The 18,857-nt window shown below is 47.0% G+C and overlaps 1 protein-coding gene across 25 annotated transcripts in view; it reads left to right on the forward strand.

The window, feature by feature from the left end:
- Positions 1-416: 416 nt before the first annotated feature.
- The window catches only part of Map4k4 (mitogen-activated protein kinase kinase kinase kinase 4), a 125,409-nt gene continuing 106,968 nt past the window's right edge, over positions 417-18,857 (forward strand). For 21 of the 25 annotated variants that reach the window (XR_001784729.2, XR_003955681.1, XM_006496041.2 and 18 more), the window contains exons 1-2: positions 417-801; positions 1,024-1,089. Coding sequence is in view for 23 of the 25 variants with exons in the window: in XM_006496041.2 (XP_006496104.1) it covers positions 745-801; positions 1,024-1,089 (123 nt within the window). In the remaining 2 variants the exon portion in view is untranslated. The remainder of the gene's footprint in view (positions 802-1,023; positions 1,090-18,857) is intronic. The other 4 variants (NM_001252200.1, NM_001252202.1, NM_008696.2 and 1 more) reach the window with 1 other exon arrangement.

Genomic DNA, 18,857 nt, shown 5'->3' on the forward strand with positions numbered 1-18,857 from the left:
GACCGACCGGCCGTAGGCGGCGGAGGGGTCCGAGGCCCGACCCCGGCGCGTCCTGGCACACCCTCTCCCGGGCGAGCGGCGCGGGTGGGGTGTCCACGGGGCCGCCGGGGCGCTCCGAGTCTTTCATTCATTGTTAGCGGAGGCTGGGGTGTTCCGCCGCGCCCCGCACTTCCTCCGGGAAGGCCCCGAGGGCTCCCGGCCCCACCCCGGGCCGGGCCACCATCCGCGGAGGGCCGGCCGCCCGGCCATTGTTCGAGCCCCACCCCTGCTGAATATTCACGCGGGCGGGCGGCGAGCGAGCGAGGGCGAGGGCCGGGTTCCGCCCGCTCTCCCGGCGGAGGGGGCGGGGGAGTCGCTCGCCCCTCCTCAGCGGCGCCGGTCGGTGCCCCGCGTCCCCGCCCCCGCCCCCGCCTCCCGCGGCATCTTTGTCTCGCGGCCTCGCGCTCGCTCGCTCGCCGCGCTCTCCGGCCCCAGCTCCGGGCCGCTCGTGCAGGCGCGCGCGCGCGGGGCGCCGGGGCCTGAGGCGGCGGGCGACGCCCGGGGGGCGGGTGGGGGCCGAGGGAGGACCGCCAAGCCATGGTGTGAGCTCCGCGGCCAGCGCTCTCCGCGCCGCGCTCCGCTCCGACCGGACGACAAGCCGCCCGGGCGGCGGCGGCCTGCCCGTGCGGCCCGAGCCCCGGCGCCGCCGAGCCCCTGCCCGTCTCTCGCTCTCTCGCCCGCTCCCGGAGCGGCGACCCGGGGAAGATGGCGAACGACTCTCCCGCGAAGAGCCTGGTGGACATTGACCTGTCGTCCCTGCGGGTGAGTGCGGCCGCGCCCTGCGCGCCGCGGTGGACACGGACACCCGCGGGCGCGGCGGCCCCTTTGTCTGCCGGGCGAGCGGGCGGGCGGGTGCCACGGCGCTCCCGGGGACCCGGCGGGGCGAGCCTTTGTCACCGCCCTGCATCCCTCCCTCCGCCCTCTCGCCCTCCTCGGTTGGGGTCCCTCTTTTGAGTTGATAACCTCCCCCTCCTCTCTCTCCAGGACCCTGCTGGGATTTTTGAGCTGGTGGAAGTGGTTGGAAATGGCACCTATGGACAAGTCTATAAGGTCGGTGTGGGGCGCCTTTGTTCCCCGTGGCGTGGAGAAACTTCTTAGGGGACGAGGGAAAGGGTGACGAAACGCTGCTGACTGCAGGCCGTGCCGCCTGGCCAAAGTTGGGAAAGGGGGTTTCGCCTGGCTTTTCTTTTTTTTTCTTTTTCTTTTTTGTTTTTTTGCCTGTGTTCAGACTGGCCTTAAAAGACCTCATTTCCTGGCTTTGAGATAAAGGAAATAAGCTACACTGTTAGGCATGCACTTGGCTTTAGCAAAATAGAAAAGGAATTTTGTGTTCGAGGGTGACCACAGGGTCTCCCCCCAAACCCCCTTTCCTCCAAATCTGGCCTTCATGCGTTTGCGTTTGTCCGTGAATTAAAATTCGGTGTAGACAGGCCTTGCCTATGACTCCACTCAGCCACTGCCTTGGTATTCTTGAGACATGTCATCGTGCTTCTGCCTTCGGAGTGCTTGCCGTAGGCTCCAACTTGGGGAGGCTAGCGTTACCTGGTACTGATTTTAAAGCTTGGCCAGCATACCCTGTTCTAGTGGACAGTATCTTGGGGAAGCGGGCGGGGGAGTGTGCTTTTGGGCCACGGGAACAGGAGGAATTACAGTGTGGGGATTATAAAATGTGAATTCCAGGAATAACCTTTGTGACAGCTGTGTAATTGAGATGGCTGGGAGGAGAGAGAGCAAGGAGTAGAGAGGATGCCAGACTTCACACCCGCCACCCCTGGTCGTTCTCTCTCTTTAAATTTATCCTCCTCCCTGGGCTGCAGATGAAGCTGAGGAATCTGTTGGCCTGTGTCGCCGCGGAGCTGGCACCTAAGGCTGTGAACTGTTGTTCATTCTGTTTCGCTCGCTCGGTCTAGAAGGCGGCTCAGGCTCCGAAGTGTAAAAAAAAAAAAAACACAAACAAAACAAAGCAAAAACCTTTACGTTCGTTCGGTTTCCTGATTTCCTTCTTGTTGGTAAACGGTTTTCTGGAATTATCTTTGCTTGGGGAGTTTTCTAGTTACTGGGACTGGGTCAAGGTTGAGCTACACACACAGAGAAAAATTATCTTATGAAGGAGGGCTTTGTGGCTCACCATGAAGAATTGTCATTGTTTCCCTAAAAATGGGGGTGGTGGTTGAAGCTGACTGTAGACATTTTCTGAGGCCAAATTAAGTGTGGATTCTTTTGTCCCTTTTCAGCCTTGTGAATAGGGTTTATGTGCTCAAGATTGCTTCTCCGGGGCTCCAGCTTCCCCCTCTCCCCAGCACGGGGCCTGGAAGGTGGTATTGACAGGCCTGCCTGTGGTCAGAGCCTGAGTCAGTACTCTTAGGTGATCTCAAGTGAATTAGCATGTTTTGTTGGTTAACTGTTGGGGCCTGGGCCAGATTTTTGAATTTGAAAGGGAGCCCTGTTAACAGCCTGCTGGGCCCAACTGAATTTGGAAGGCTTTGGAAAATTTTGGAAAAGACTGTGTTGCAACTCACTGGAGTGGCTGGCTGGTAACTGGCTTAAAGACACTCTTCCCAGCTCCAGAGTTTGTTTAAGCACGGATTGGTTTTTTTCTAACCTAGTTTTTCTGGCCAGATCTAAGTTGTGAGTAGACTCTTCCAAGTGAGTTAGCCAGAGCTTGTTTTTGACCTGATTACACAGTAGTTGGATTGTTTGTGTTTCCCTGGGTCAGCGTGGAAACTGCGGGTAGAGAACTAAGCCAGAAAGCAGTAGTGCCTTTTAAAAGGCCAGCGTGGGTTTAGTTGGTTTTAAAAGGTGGACACTTTGTGGTGTTAATCTGGGCAAGTTCTTTGTCCTCTACCTCTCCTCTTTTAACCGCCCCCCACCCCGCCCCCAGGCTTTTGAAGTAGATTTGCTAAACACTGCTTTTGGGGAGTAACGGGGATGTGTTAACTATACCCAGTGCAGTTGAAAAATATTGAGTTCAAATCTCTTAAGACATTGATGTAAAAGGTGCGTGTAACCCATACATAGTAGTGTAGTGCTTGGTTTTACTTACAGGTAGGTAGTCAGTCTCTCTCTCTCTCTCTCTCTCTCTCAGTCTCTCTCTCTCTCAGTCTCTCTCTCTCTCTCTCTCCCTCTCACACACACACACACACACACACACACACACCCTATCTTTAGGGACATTTTTAAGCATGCACACAGAGTTTTTATAGCGCAGTTAATAGCCCACCATTGGTTTTTTGGTGTACATATTCTTACTTTCTTATGTCTTGAACTTAGATAACAGTTTATTGATAAGCACTCCAGGTTTGTTTTTCTTCTTTTTAAACATTGTCCCGATGTCATTCCACACTTAAAACACATCAGATTCCCTTTAGTATGTCCTGCCTGTTTCAGTACATGCTACTAAGCTTGTGAACTGGTACAGGGAGAGCTAGAAATGGCATCTGTTTCCCTTCCCTTTTAAACACACAGTTTCTGGATCCCATACTGTTGTGCGGGTTGGTTTAGGTTCCATTTTTATTGGTTGGCATGGCGTGGTTTTGAGTTAGGATATTAATAGGTGAATTTATTAACAGCTATAAAGACAAATTTTAAGAAAAGCATTTTCGGGGACAACATTAACTGAACAACCTAGAGTCCTCAATTATTTCAGCATACACACACACACATACATACACACACACACACACACATATACACACACACACATACATATACACACAAACGCACACATACATACACACACATGCATATACACACAAACGCACACATACATACACACACATACATATACACACAAACGCACACATACACACACATGCATGTATACATACATACATACATACATACACACACATGCATATACACACAAACGCACACATACATACACACACATGCATATATACATACATACACACACATACATATACACACAAACGCACACATACATACACACATGCATATATACATACATACATACATATACACATGCATGTGGTATGTGTACCCCCATATATGGGTCCATACGTGGGCGTGTGCACATGAATATGGAGCCCTAAGTTTGATGTCAGGTGTCTTCCATGACTGCTTTCTCCCTGTGAATTGTGGAAAGATCTCTCACTGAAAACCAGGACCTCCCAGTTCAGCTAGTCTGGCTCTAGGCCCCCTGTATCTGCCTCCTGTATGCTGGGATTGCTGAGGGTCACCATGTCCACCTGGGTAGTGGGACTCTGAATTCCGCAAGTGCTCTGCCTCCTGAGATGCCCTCCCAGCCCCTATGCTTGGTTGAATAGAGAGGCAGGTTGCTTATTTAGAGGGGTGTGTTTAAATAACATGCAGAGACCGGAAGTGAAAGTGAGGTTTCTACAAAGATGACTTTTTGAGGCTATGTTCTGGTTTTTGAAATATTTTTAACACAAGCGGGCTGGTGAGGTTGAATCCTATCTGCCATTTTTTTTCTTTCAAAGAGGAGTTAAGTTGCTAGGGAGATGGCCCAGCAGCTGAGAATGCCTGCTGTGCAGTCATGAGGACATGAGTTCAAATCCCCAGCACTCACTTACAAAGCTGGAAATGTCTGTGCCAGTAATGTAGCACTGTGAGGAGGTTGGAGTCAGGAGGACCCCTGGGACTTGCCCTCCAGTCTAGCTCCAGATTCAGGGAGCGAATCATTTGAGGGAATAAGGAGTGTGTGAGTGTGTGAGTGTGTGTGTGTGTGTGTGTGTGTGTGTGTATGTGTATGTGTATGTGAGATAGAGGAGCATATATTCTGGTGGCTGGGTGGTGAACACAGGCATGTGTATCCATGCACACGCACTTCCACGTGTACATACGCTTACATGCATGTAATACCCCCCAAAGGTGACATATAAAAAAAAGAAATGGAAAGACAATGTATTTTCTTCAGAGAAATGTTATTTCTATCCTTAGGTATTTGAAGGATTATGTGGAAAGATACCCATAAAATTAGAGCTTAGAAAAAATAATTTGGGGGGTACTTGATTCAGTGAGCAAGTGCTTGCCTACTGTGAGCTGGGCCCTCAGTTCTGCCTCTGGAAACCTGCTGTGTATGAAGTTCTGTTTACAAGGTTGTATTCAGAACACCATACATGAGAAATGTCTGTAGTGGTGGCCTGCCTGCTTACTAGTTGTCCAGGTTGGATAAATGGCGAATTTTAATTATTATCATCACTGAGGACAATTATAGTGTAGAAGATTAAGGCCGGCACAAGCTTGTTGCCATGTTACTTTGGGTTTAACTTACCATTTGAATATTTGAGGATTGATGGTTTTTTCCTTGGGTAACTACTACTATTTTATATTTTGCAAACTCACTGCCATCCCAAGAAGGAGAATTCTGTTTTGAAGAGATTGTACTGTGTCAGAGAAGAATTTAGTGGTAGTCACTGCTGGGGTGGAGGTGGGGGTGGGGGTGTCTGTGTCTGAAATCTGGGTGGACTCAGGGAGGTACTGTAGTTAAGGAGGATGGACCAGATGTGCTCTGTCTCGCTGTCCTCGGAAGAGGGGCTTCATGTGAACTGAGAGGTTAAGCAGGAGGCAAGTTTAGGCCCAAAGGCCTTGTTGTAAGGGCAGCTAACACCACCTTAGGAAAGGCGGAGAGGGATGAGGGTGTGTGCAGGAGGAAGCTTGAAGAGTAGCCACCGGGAATGGCCAGACTAGGGAAGTGATTGTCTGGAAGGCAGTCTGTGGGGGGTGGGGTGGGGGAAGCTGAGGAGCGACGTCATTCTGCAAGCACTGAGGGTCTGTTAGTAGGTATTATTGGGCCTGGGGGGTCCCCAGGATGAGAGAATTTCATCAGCCGGTGTTCTGGGAAGAACAGTTAAGATGATTGGCCCGGGACAGAGGAACCTAGGGGTTGCAGAATGATCCTTTCATAGGGGTCTCTCAGCAAAGACCATGGGAAAACCACGGATATTTACATACGATTCGTAACAGTAGCAAAAATTATAGTTATGAAGTAGCAGCAAAAGTAATTTTATGCGGGCGGTGGTGGCACACACCTTTAATCCTAGCACTCGGGAGGCAGAGGCAAGCAGATTTCTGAGTTCGAGGCCAGCCTGGTCTACAAAGTGAGTTCCAGGACAGCCAGGGTTACACAGAGAAACCCTGTCTCGAAAAACCAAAAAACCAAAACCAAAAACCAAAAGTAATTTTATGGTTGAGGGTCACCCATAAAGGGACTCAGCATTAGGAAGGTTGAGGACCACTGACCTAGGACATAAGTCTAGAGGGGAGATGTCTGGGCGGGGCCGGGAGGAGATAGAGAGGAAGAAAAGTTGAGGCAGCAGATACTTGGCGGTTTCCCCATATATCTAACTTGGGGGATGCATGTACAAATTATAGGCGTTGCTTCTCACTTTTAAATGGAGTTCTTTCCGCTAGATAGGGTGGAACTTCAGTAGATGGGGTAGGAGTGCTACACGGTTGGTTCTGGTTGCTGCTCAGGGGTAAAGCGCCTCAACGGTTGTCTGGCAAGCAGAGCATCTCTTGTTCCTGGGGGTGGTGAAGCCATCCAGAGGGCCCTGAGAATTCTGAGCAAGATGTTCCCTCCTGAGGCGCGTCAGCTGACCTGCAGCTCAGGGGCATGTTCCGACGTGTTCTGAGACTTGGCTTTCCTTAATGCTGGAAGGATCCTGGATGTGGGCAAGATGGGAGGAAGCCAGCCTGTTGAGCAAGAAGTACTGCTGTGTAGCTCTTCAGACTATCCACCCCAAACTTTTACCCGGTGCTTCCGGGAGAGCAGGGACATCAAAGCAGTCCGTGCTTCTCTGCTGCCTGCCTGCCGCTGGGGTCTTGACTTCTGAAACATTGTGACAAGCTGCAGACTGGCATTTTGCTTTTTTTCTTGGCCAGCATTGGAGATGTGTGTATTTCTATGTATTAATCACAATCCAAAGACATTATCTGTGCCTTTCCGATAGCACTTGTATGTGTCACAGGTTGAGCCTGGATAAACAGACACATCAAAAAGGAATTGAACTCCTTTTGGAGTAATAATATGGCACAGGGAAGATGTGCTGGGCCAGAGAACCATCATCCAAGGAGCCTCATTCCTAGTGAGTGAAGGTTCTGTGATTGAGTTCCTTAGAGTCGCTTTGACATCTAAGTCTGTGTGTGGCGTTTGGTTTGTTTCCTTTGTTGGTAAGCACTTGCCCACTGGTGTGAGCCTAGGACTGGTCGTCAGACAGTTCTCATTTTATTCTGTTGTATTAAGTTCACAATGCCCTGAGTGATCGTTGCTTTCATTTCCCCAGTTATTCATTTCAGTCATTTAAAAAAAAAAAAGCAAGCAGCAGGTTATGTAAACAATTGCAGAAATTAAATGAACACTTTTTGAACGTAGAAGGTCAAGTTGCTGAGACACAGCTCTGGTGAGAGGTGACATGTGGCCACCTGTCAGGCCCACTCTGTGGCTTCAATGATGGGATTTTATGGACAGTAAGTGCTCGAAAGTATACTAGAGTCAAGGACTGGGTCCGCAGAGACTTCCCATCCCGCGTTTATTAGATGGTTTTAAGGATTTGACTGAGTGGCTACAGTGTTTCTCTCTGGGTAGACAGATACCTAGTAGACTGTGTTATGCGAAGTATCTTCAGGCAGTTGCTTTGACATTTTAAGTAAAGTTTTCACTGTTTGGTTTCTCATCTGGAGTCAGTGTTAAAATACTAGACTTACGGTCAGCATTCAGCGTGAGGCTTCCCAGGCACTTACTTAACTGTAGGAGTCGATTAGTTTGTTTTGCTATAGGATAGCACAAAGGTTGAATCAGGGACATCTCTGGGAAAGATGTCTAGGAAGAGACTGAAGAAGGGCGAGGAACCACTACATCTACTATGAGTGGTCAGAAATATGTTTTTGGGTTTTAGAATTTTCCACCAGTTTGCCAGTAGTAGAATATGATCTTTTCAGCTACGAGACTGTGTGAGTGCTACAGACTGACCGCTGGTCTTGTTTGGGTTAAAGCAACAAGCAACATCGTTTTTAGGACGGACTGACTTTCTTTCTTTCTTTCTTTCTTTCTTTCTTTCTTTCTTTCTTTCTTTCATGTAAGTACACTGTAGTACACTGTAGCTGTCTTCAGCTACTCCAGAAGATGGGATCAGATTTCGTTACCGATGGTTGTGAGCCACCATGTGGTTGCTGGGATTTGAACTCAGGACCTTTGGAAGAGCAGTCGGCGCTCTTAACCACTGAGCCATCTCACCAGCCCCAGGACTTTTCTTGTAAGACTGAGACATTAGCCTATTTTACACATGGGACCGTTAAGAGGTATTTAGAATTTATTTGGCGAGTCAAAGGAAATAGGTACAGCCTTGGGTGTTTTCAGTTACCCACTGTACTATTTCCAGCATAGGGATTCTTATGTGTTAGTGTACTGGGTGTGTGTGTGTGGGGGGGGGGGTACTGCTGCTTCCTTCAGTGAATGCAGGATAGAGGGACACACACACACACACACACACACACTGACAGATATCAGGGTATATGCATGCTTTTGTACATCATTCCTAGGTCCTCAGCCAATGCCCCTGTGCCCAGGCACATGCTTGCTTTTATGAGACAGTTCCTCACTAAGTAGCCCTTGTCTAGTTTGGAACTCACTGTGTAGACCAGGATGCCCTTGAACTTTTAGATCTGCCTGCCTCTGTTTTCAGTGCTGGGATTAAAGGCCTGCCCCACCACTGCCAGCCAACTGTTGCTTTTAAATGAGGCAGGCAGGGTCTCCTTAGTTTATCTCTGTAGCTCAAACAACTCAGTCTGGTCTTGAATTCAAGGTTCTTGTACTTACGTCTCAGAATGGCTGGGACTGTAATAATGTCATCCACCTGGCTGCAGCGCTCTTTTTTAAAAAATTTGGTGGCTCAGTAGCACTTCTGTTTAGTAAAACATGGTCAAAGCAGGTGACTGGCAATTGAAATGGAAGGTAGATTTTCCATAGAGTGTGTAGTTTTGCTGTGGCAGTTTGCTGTAGGTGTGTGTGCTGTTTCTGAGACAGTCTTGCCTGCACCTGGGCAGTGAGCTGTGTCTTGAAGCATAGGCCTGACTAGGAAAACTGATTTGGAGTAGGCTCTCAGCTCCCCTTACTTGGCTCACGAGCAGGCTGTTGTCAGTGTCTAGCAGTTGACTTCCCACCATTGAGAAGCTGAGCCAAGGGACCTGTGGTGTATTGTCAAGTGTCTCTGATCCAGCATTGTGTCTCAGATATGGCTATGTGTGAACATGTTATCCTATTACATTCAAATAATTAAGAGAAAGAACCGTACCTTTGGTTTATAACTTAGAAACACCCTCTCTGTTGTTTGATAATAGAGGGTTTAGAATGTAGTAAGGTCACCACCTGTGCATAGTGCTGGGGTCAGAAATCCTTAGATGCTTGTTTCAGAACGTGGAGGTATCCTGCCCTTCAGAGGCATCAATTTTTTGTGCTGTCTGCTCTAACTTAACATTGTTTTAAAGTCTGTTTTCAATGATGGTTCTTAAATGCTTTCACCTCCCTTTTAGCCCATCACCCACCAAAGGTAGTGGGAATAAAAGGATGGAGGGGGTGGGGAAGTGGACTTGTTTAGAGAGGTTCTTTGGAGCAACTCCCATTTGTGTTGTCTGGAAATCGGCAGTTCAGTTCACAGGTCAGCGGCAGCTCGGTAGACTTGTAAACACTTCAAGGAGAGATATACTACAGTGCTGTTCAGAAGAGTAGGATACCATGAATCAGCATTGGTGGCACCACTTAGCAGACACAGTCAGGCCTCAGCCTTTGTATAAGTCATAAGGAGGGGCCAGGACCACGGGAACACCAGGAAAAGTTCTCCGCTGTGCCTCTCTCATGGAAGCAAAGAGCTCAGCGAAGATTTGAGACCAATGAGTATTGCACAGCTAACTCTATAAGCAAGTCTAGTTCAGGCTCGTCACTGTCTGTTACGTTTATTTTATATGTCCTCCAACATCACCTGCCCTCCACTTGTCTTGCCTCTGCATGTGTCTTGCCTCAGCATGTGTGTCTCTCTCAGCTGACATCACTCTGCCAATCTGCTTGAATCTTCGAAGTGGCAAGAAACTGCAGCACACCACCAGAAGTTTTTTTGGTTTGCTTCTTTTTGAGGAGTCCTGACCAACACAGCTCAACTACACAATGTAAGGTGGACCAATACATTCACAGTTAGCAGAGAATCCTTCATCACGTGTCCTTTCACCAGCTTGCTTAGCAGGACGCCTTCTCTCCTGTATCTGCTTCAGCAAAACGTTCCTTCATGTGTTTGCCTTAACAAAACACCATCCAACACAGCTGATTTTCTAAAGAGCCCTTAGGTTTGTACTTCAGCCTGTTGGTGCATCAGATATTTACTGCTCTGCCACGTCTCCCTAGTGCATGCTGAGGTCCCCTTTTCTCAGTTTACCAACCCTGATGACATCCTGTGACAGTAGCTGCCGCTGCTGCTGGGCTGCTGTAGTTCAAGAGCAGTTGACTACTTGTCTCCTCTTCTTGTTCCTCCCATAGATGAGGTCGTCATCTGGGGCTAACATGATAGTTATAGCCAACTGGACTATGATACCTCCTTGTTAAAACCGCACCTTTCCTCTTAAACTGCTTTTGCTCTCTTATGTGTGGTACCAATGTCACATGATTACTAGTCCCCTTAGGTACCCTCAGAGACAAGACAAGCACCTGGCAGTGTTCAGCCCCTCTCACCAGTTTTCCCTAACATTGAATACATACGATTGATTGTTTCGGATAACCTGTTGATTTCAACTTAACCACTTGGGGGTTTCCTCAGAGCTGGGCAGAGCAGACTGCCCCGAGACCTGGTGTCCAGCTCTGTCCTGCAGCACCTCAGTTTCTCATGGTCACCTTCTTTGGCTTACTGTTTCATTTGCTGAAATCCATCCGTCCCCCAGTGGCTCTCGGGGGGGGGGGGGGGGGGGGAAGTGTGCAGGGTGTGCAGTAAGTCACTGCATGGCCTTGAGTTTATCTTATCTAGTCTGTCAGTGTCTGGAGCAGCCTTCCTCTAAGGACTAGGGCCAGAGTTCTGGTTTGCCTTGGCTTGGGTGATGTGAGATAGTCACCTGGTGACTGTATGAGGCAAAGAAAGGGCTACAAACTTAAGACACATTCTCTTGATTCTAGGTCTGTACTTCCTTGGTATCAGTTGCTTCGAGCAGTGATGCTTTCTGGCCTCTAGAGGGCAGGCTGCTTGGCTTGCTTTAGTGCCTGGCATCAGTAACTGCTCTATCCCTTTTCAGTTTCCAAAACTTGGCGTTTAAGACGATGAAGAGTTTGGAAACTGCTTTTAGAAGCTTTTTAAAGTTTTCTCTTATTTACTGTGAAATGTACCCTGTTGAAGCTTATATTTCAGTTTTTGTTTTTTTTTTTTTAAATGCATTTATAGGCCAGGGCAGCCTTTACTCACTGCAGGTTTAGGCAGTGTGGCGATCTGGATGAGACATGAATACTCAGTTACAGAGACTCACCGTCCCAGCTCACAGCACCAGGCAAGTACTAATGGTTCTGTTTGTGTGGATTTGCCTTTTTATTCTTTAAATTAACTCAGTGCACAGCACCTGCTGACCTTCACCTGCGGTTTCTGAGTTCATCTCTGTGGTGCCTGATTTCTGACTTACACTAAGCTTTGGATTGGGGAAAGCACTTGAAAGGTGCACTTCCCGAATCTTTACCTTCCCCGGGCTTGCTGTAAGGTTAAGTCATATCTTTTGAGCCACAAAGATAAACTGTTTACTATCACCGAACTTCGCTAACACCAGAAACCAGGCTTTTCCTCAGCAGATTTCATTGTATAGAGGTAGCCAGTGCCATGGTGTGGAGCACTAGGGTTTCCCTTTGCCCCAGATAGGAGCTGTTGCCCTGAGCGGGACCTGGTTGAGAGGATGGAGGGGCAGGCCTGAGAGGGAAGAGCTGAGTTCCAACCTGAGATCACACAAGGTGGCAGGCGAGAACTGACTCCTGTCGCTTGCCGGGAGCGTCTGTGTACACACTTAAACATCTCTGATACGTGGACAGAAGAAACAAGTGCATTTCAAGTTAAATAAGTGATTTTCTCTGTTACATGTGAAGGGATAATTTTACCCATCTGAGTTTCCTTCAAAAGTTTCTTAGAATATTTTTATGGTGGTGGTAATATTGTGTGAAACTTGACTTAACTAACAAACCCATATGTATGTGTGCATGTGTGTATGTGTGCATGTGTGTGTGTGCATATGTGTGTGTGTGTGTGAGAATGATCATATATATGATTATTTTTATCAGAGACTTGAGGCATTCAGCTCAGCTCTTACTCAGTGTAATAACTGTGAACATTTTGAAGCTCTTGATGTGGGAGTGGTCTTACTGCTGTCCCCAGACTTCTTGACCCTCCTCAGTTTTCTGATGTTCTCTGTATGATTGCTGCATGCGTAGCTTTTGTTATTGCAATATTGAGATCTCAGGCTAAAGATTGTTATTTGAGTAAAGACATCAAGGACAGACCTTTCTGTCGGGATTCTGCGTGAGACACTGGAGTCTGGGGCGTGGTGAGGACAAGCCTTCCAGTGCTACTTGGTGGTTGTTGGGCCTGGGTATCCCCTCCATCCTCTGAGTCTGTGGTGCTCTCTCTTTCCATTCCAGCTTCTTTCTCTTTTGATTTCCGGGGGGGGGGGGCAAAATTGTGGGTGCTCAGCTCTTTCCAGTGATTTAAGGGCATAATATTTATTTTTTGGTTCACTGTCCTCAAGTATTTTGAGCCTAGTCAGCTGGGTGAGACCTCTTATTTATTACTGCAATACTTAACACGTGTATAATGTGTGCCAGGCACCATGTGAACAATGAACAAGAAAGTCAGTCTGTGCCTCTGTGTAGTTTATGAGCCCAACGTTGGGCAGGAAGAGAGCAGGGTAAGAGAGTGGTGTCACAGATGGAGCCCTGCAAGGGCTGTGCGAGTCAGAGTGGAGGAAAAGTGGATTGTTAGGAGGAAACAGTGGTGTCCACAGTAGAGATTCTTTGCGTGAGTCATAGCTATGTGAGGAGAAATAGATAGTAGGTAGATTTAAAAGAAGCCATTAAGCCTGTGATGTATTGTCTTGGTTAATACCAGGTGGGAGATTTGAATAAAGAGACAGGAGGGTTCTGCATTTACTGTGGTGACTGTCTCGTTCAGTTTGCCTTGGAGGCCATGCTGCCTATGTCTGCTGTTACTTGGTATTCATTGTTTTGAATTTCATGTACCAGTCTATCCGTGCAGCAACCTGGCAGACTTCTGTTCAGAGGTGGAGTCGTACTAGGCCTTGGAATGTGTTTAGAGTAGTATTTGGGATGATACCCAGAGAATGGAGATGTGAAGTTGACCCTGTGTGTGCTGTATGCACAGAGAGGAGGCTACTGTTTCAGGCGCTGGTCCCCATGACCTTAGAGCTGGAAAGGGGCTACACTGCTGACACTGCTTACAGGTTTTGGTATAAACCCATGTACAGGTTTAAAAGTTCCTCTAGTTCTGGTTATAGAAGTTAAAAGGTGAACCTCGTTCTTCTTGTCTAAGCTGCCGCACACAGTTTTAGATCACTTGATCATGGGAGTGCATTATTATTGCCCTTGTAGTGTTTTATTTCCCAGCTGTGTAGCATCAGTGTGTGTCAGTGAATATAACGCTCACTACTCAGGACGTCGTCACACATGTAGTCTGTTACTTAGCACATAACCGCTTCTTAATAACGTGAATAAAAGGGTTTTGTTTTTCTGAGCTAAGTAAAATGGTTTTGTTGGGTTTTGAAAGAAATATGAATTGAGTATTCCTATTTTAGTTTTTAAAATTACATTTATCTTTATATGTGGCATGTGTATGTACATATGGGTGTTAGCATGCAATGGTCTGGGGGTATAGGGCAGAGGACGGCTTGCTACAGTTGACTCTTTCCTTCACTGGGCTCAGAGATCACACTCAGGTTGTTGTGTGAGGGCAAGTACCCATACCTGCCGAGCCATCTTGCAGGCCCACACAGTGAATATAGACCATTCCTAACCTTTTCCTGATCTTACTAGAAAAGGATTCCATAGATATTAATTCCAGTTTTCAAAGTATGAAGTTCCCTTTGTTTTATTTTGTTTTAATTGGGCATTGTCAGCATCAAACCCCAAGATTGAATTGGACAATTCATTTTTCGCTAGTTTGTTGCTCAATCTGCTGAAAATATTTTCTGTTGCTTGCTTACTGTTACACAAAATCAGTATTTAATGGTTAAATTTTATGTAGGATTTCTGTTTCTGGCTCTGTATACAAGGACTTGTTTTTTTCCTTGTCTTTGGGAGTCTTTTTGTTTTTTGTTTGTTTTGTTTTGTTTATTTTATAAGTCCATTTTCTTTGCCAGGTTACTATAATTTTGTTATCTTATAGGTTGTATTAGAATTACTACTATACTACTTATTTATTTATTGGGATCAGGTTTCTCTTTCTAGACCAGGCTGGCCTCCAACTCAAAGAGATTCTCCTGCCTCAGCCTCCTGTGTGCTGGAAGTAAAACCTGACTTGTAGTGTATATTTGTTCCTTTCCTGTGCACCTCCTTTCTTTGCTTTGGGACTGGTCCGTACGTATTCCTTGCCACTGTGTGCTGGCTACTTGTTATGAAGCAAAGCTGAAGGAGGAAGGGTTTATCTTAGCTTGTAGTTTAAGGGCGCAGTGCATTCTGGGGGGAAGGCATGGCAGAAGGAGAGTGGGTGTCTGGTGCAGCAGGAAGGAGAGAGCAGTTTGTCTTTGCACAGCTGGCTTTCTCTGGTTTTCAGGTTAGGATTCCTGTCTGTGGAGTGGTGGACTCGACATGTTGGATGGATCTTTCCATCTCACTTCACCCAGTGTGGGAAATCCCACACTGAAATGACTAGAGGTTTGTTTCCTAGATGTTTCTGGATCCTGTCGGCTTGACAGTATTGATCACCACGTGACTGTGTTGGTCAGTGTTCTAATGCTGTGAAGACTCACAGTTAGTTGAAGTTGGCTTACAGTCCATTATCATCATGGCAGGGACCATGGTGATACCCAGGCAGATATGGTAGCGGAGAGTTCCATATCTGGATATGCAGGCAGGAGGAAGAGAGACACTGGGCCTGGCTTGGGCTTTTGAAATCTAAAAGGCCACGCTCAGTGACATACTTTCTCAAGCAAGGCCACACCTACCAACAAGGCCACACCTACCAACAAGGCCACACCTACCAACAAGGCCACACCTACCAACAAGGCCACACCTACCAACAAGGCCACACCTACCAACAAGGCCACACCTACCAACAAGGCCACACCTACCAACAAGGCCACACCTCCTAATCCTTCTAAGTAGTGCCACTCACTCTCTGGTGACTAAACCTTCAAATATATGAGCCTGTGGGGGCCATTCTTAACCGCCACATCCCACTCTCAGGTCCCCATAGGCTTATTATAGCCATATCGTAATGCAAAAATGCATTCAGTCCAACTTCAAAACTCCTCATAGGCTGTTACAGTCAAAACATTGTTTAAAAGTCCAAATTTCAAAACCTCTTCTGAGACTCAAGGCAATCTCTTAATTGTAATCCCCTGTAAAAGTCCAAATAAAAAAAGATCACATACTTCCAACATACAGAGGCACAGAATCTACATTACAATCCCCGTAGGGAGGAAGGAGCATCAGTGCGTGCGTAAGTACGACTGGAGACCAGCTGGGCAGGCTCCAATCTCTGCATCTCCATGTCTGATGTCAAAAGTCTTCAGATCTCCAACTCCTTTTAGCTTTGTTGACTGCAACACATGCCTTTCTCTTGGGTTGTTTCTGTTCCTGGTTTGCAGTTCTTCTTGGCAGTCATCCCACAACTCTGCCATCACCAACATCTTGGGGTCTCTGATGAAATCAGGGTTCACTTCAGCTTCACATAGTAGCCTCTGGGCTGCCATACAGGGTCATCCCTTATATATGCATGCTTCTTGTACCTGTGGATTTGTCTGTGGATTTACTGGGTTCAGACAACTGGTTTTGTCCTGTTTCCCCTCCCTGGTTCCTAGGCTTGGGACTCCTGATGTGGATATGAGCCCCAGATCTGCCTGCAGCAGCTTGCTTGCCCACCCACCCACCCTCCAAGTTGTTTCCTCAGGCTCTTTCAGGGCTTCATTTAGGATGGTCACTGTTGCTCAGGCTTCATGGCCACCCCCACCCCACCCCCTTAGGACTTGTTTTACAAAACCCTGTGTATGTTTGTATTTGTGGATATGTGCATGTGAGTTTGGTGCCTTCAGAGGCCACCGAAGACAGCTTGTTAAGCTATCTAATCTGAGTGCTGGGAACCAAACTTGGGTCTTCTGCAAGGGCCATATCTGTGCACTTCTGAGCCACTGAGGCATCTCTGGCACCTGCCTTGTGTTCTTACGTCCATGGGTGTGTTTGCTAGTAGTCTCATCTAGTTTTTTCTTAATCTCGGACATTAGTGTGTGTATACGTGTGTGTCTGTGTGTATAAAATATATATATATATATATATATATATATATGTATGTATGTATATGTATATGTATATCAAAGATTTTGGATCTTTTTGATAATTTTTTAGGCTTTATATTTTCTCTAATTTTTGCACATAAGAAATAGCTATATTGTTTGCTTTACCAATGTTATTCTAACCTGTCAGTCTTGCATAGTTTTTAGTAGTCTTACTGTTCTCTGTGTGCTACGACTTCCAGAATGTTAGTCTTTCAGTAGATGCCACTTGCCATGAATTTTACTGTGTTTTAGTGCTGTGGTGGTGGTTGTTGTTATTACTATTATTACTGTTACTCTTATTATTATTATTATTCCTGTAAGTATTCTTGAAGTTTGTCTGAGAGACAGTTCAGTTATGTAGGAGAAAGCCAGTTTATCATTGAGGACCCATTTCTCTGTTTTTTTTAGTAGGACTTAGCATTGGTGAGTGTCTCTGGCACTAGCTTAGTGTCTGGTGAGCTCTGCAGTCAGTATGTGAGTATGCGAGTACTGGCTTTGTTCCTTCATCTCTTTTCTGTACATGTTTTGTCTCTGCCTTAGATAGTTTCCTTATATACATGTGTTGATTTGTACTTGCTGAACTCAGGCAGGCCCCCTTTTAGACCTTGGGTTCCTCATGTCTGGGCAGCCTCTGTATTCCAATTTTACCTCTGGTTTCTCAATCTACCCAGCCTCTCAGCTCTTCCTCACTGAGGGAGCAGGCTGGTCTTTGCTTTGGTTTCTTTCTTCTTGAGTCATGGCTTGAAGGTTTGAAGGGAGCCAGTAGACCTAGCAACCAGAGGTCAGGGGTCAGTCTGCCTTTCACTTGTGTGATGCCTAGTCTCCCCTTCTGCCCCTTTTCCTTTCTCCGAGTTGAAAACAACTTGGTGTGTGTGTGTGTGTGTGTGGTTCATATGCAGATGCAGATGTGTAGGGCTGTGGTTCTCAGCATGTCAGATCTCCTGCACATCAAATGGTTATGTTACGATTCACTGCAGAATGAGGATGTGTGGTAAAGGGTTGCAGTGTGAGGAAGGCTGAGAGCCGCTGGTTTGAGGCGAGCATAGCATCAGTGCCTACCTCTGTAAGTCTCCTCCTGGTCTTTTGAGGCGTAGTCTCCCCTGAATCAAGCCGCAGTGCCGAGGCGGCACAGTGCTGATGTGGGCGGTGATGCCTGGCTTGTTCCATGGGCGCTGTGATCTGAAATCTGGTCTCTTAACCAAGCCATTTCTTCAGACCTTCTCCTGAAGTCAGATCTTGTGTAGTTTGGCTTTGAGCTCCTCCTCTCTCAGCCTCCTGGGTGTGGGATGTGAGGTGTGTCTTGCCACATCTGGTCTCACTGCTGGCTGGTCGGAACGTTGATGCAAACTCAGAGCTCTGCCTGCCGGTAATGGGGTTAAAGGTGTTCACCAACATGCCCAGCAACTCCTCTGTTTTTGATGGTAGTAGTGACATGTAGAAGAGACATCTTAACTTTAGAAAGAGCTTTGTCTTAGGTTTTGTTTGCCTGTTTGTAACAGTGCTTCTCTGTGTAGCCCTGGCTGTCTTGGAACTCACTCTGTAGACCTGGCTGGGTTTTAGTGTGTTCAGAGTTCCACCGCCAATCAATCTGGTGACATCCTTCACACAGACCCATGTCCTGGTCCTTCTAGTGTCTGACAGCTGCACCTTAGCCCTCTGCCTTTTGTTGCTGGAGGTGCTCTAGGCATTTCCTGTAAGTGGAAGCACACAGTGACTGTCTTTGTTCAGCCTGATGTCTTCAGGGTTCAAGCATGTTGTAGTGGGTGTCAGTACCTTATGTCCCCCTTTGTGTAGTCATGTTCCATTGAGTAGCTATTCACCATACACTGGCTCATCAGCTAATGTTTCCCTTTGAGCTCCTAGGGTTGACGCTGCTGTGGGCATGTGTGTGCAGTTCCTGTGTAGACTTTTGGGGCTGTAGGAATCTGTGCTAACTGACTTTTTGAGGAACTGCAGAGCGGGTAGTTTCGTGACACTCCCACAGCAGTTTAGGAATGTACGCTTTTTACATCCTTGCCAATGCGTGTGATAGCTGTCATTCTTCATAATGGGCATGGTTGTTATCTGTCCTGTGGTGTTGATTTGAATGTCTCTGACGACTAATGACAGTGAGCATGTCTTCACTTGCTTTTGGCCTTTTGAGTATTTTTATGGGAGTGTTTTTCAAGTCTTTCACCTGTTGCTTAAGTTGAGTGATATTATGAGTTACGAATTTTCTGCCTAAGTATTCTCTGTTTGTCCAAGCTGCTGGGTCTATAATGTGCAGCATCTTTGTGTATTCTTGGATTGTATTTGCACTTTCTTTATGGTATATATTTTCCAAGTCC

The sequence above is a fragment of the Mus musculus genome, chromosome 1 (genome assembly GCF_000001635.26).
Source record: "Mus musculus strain C57BL/6J chromosome 1, GRCm38.p6 C57BL/6J".
Taxonomy (NCBI): domain Eukaryota; kingdom Metazoa; phylum Chordata; class Mammalia; order Rodentia; family Muridae; genus Mus; species Mus musculus.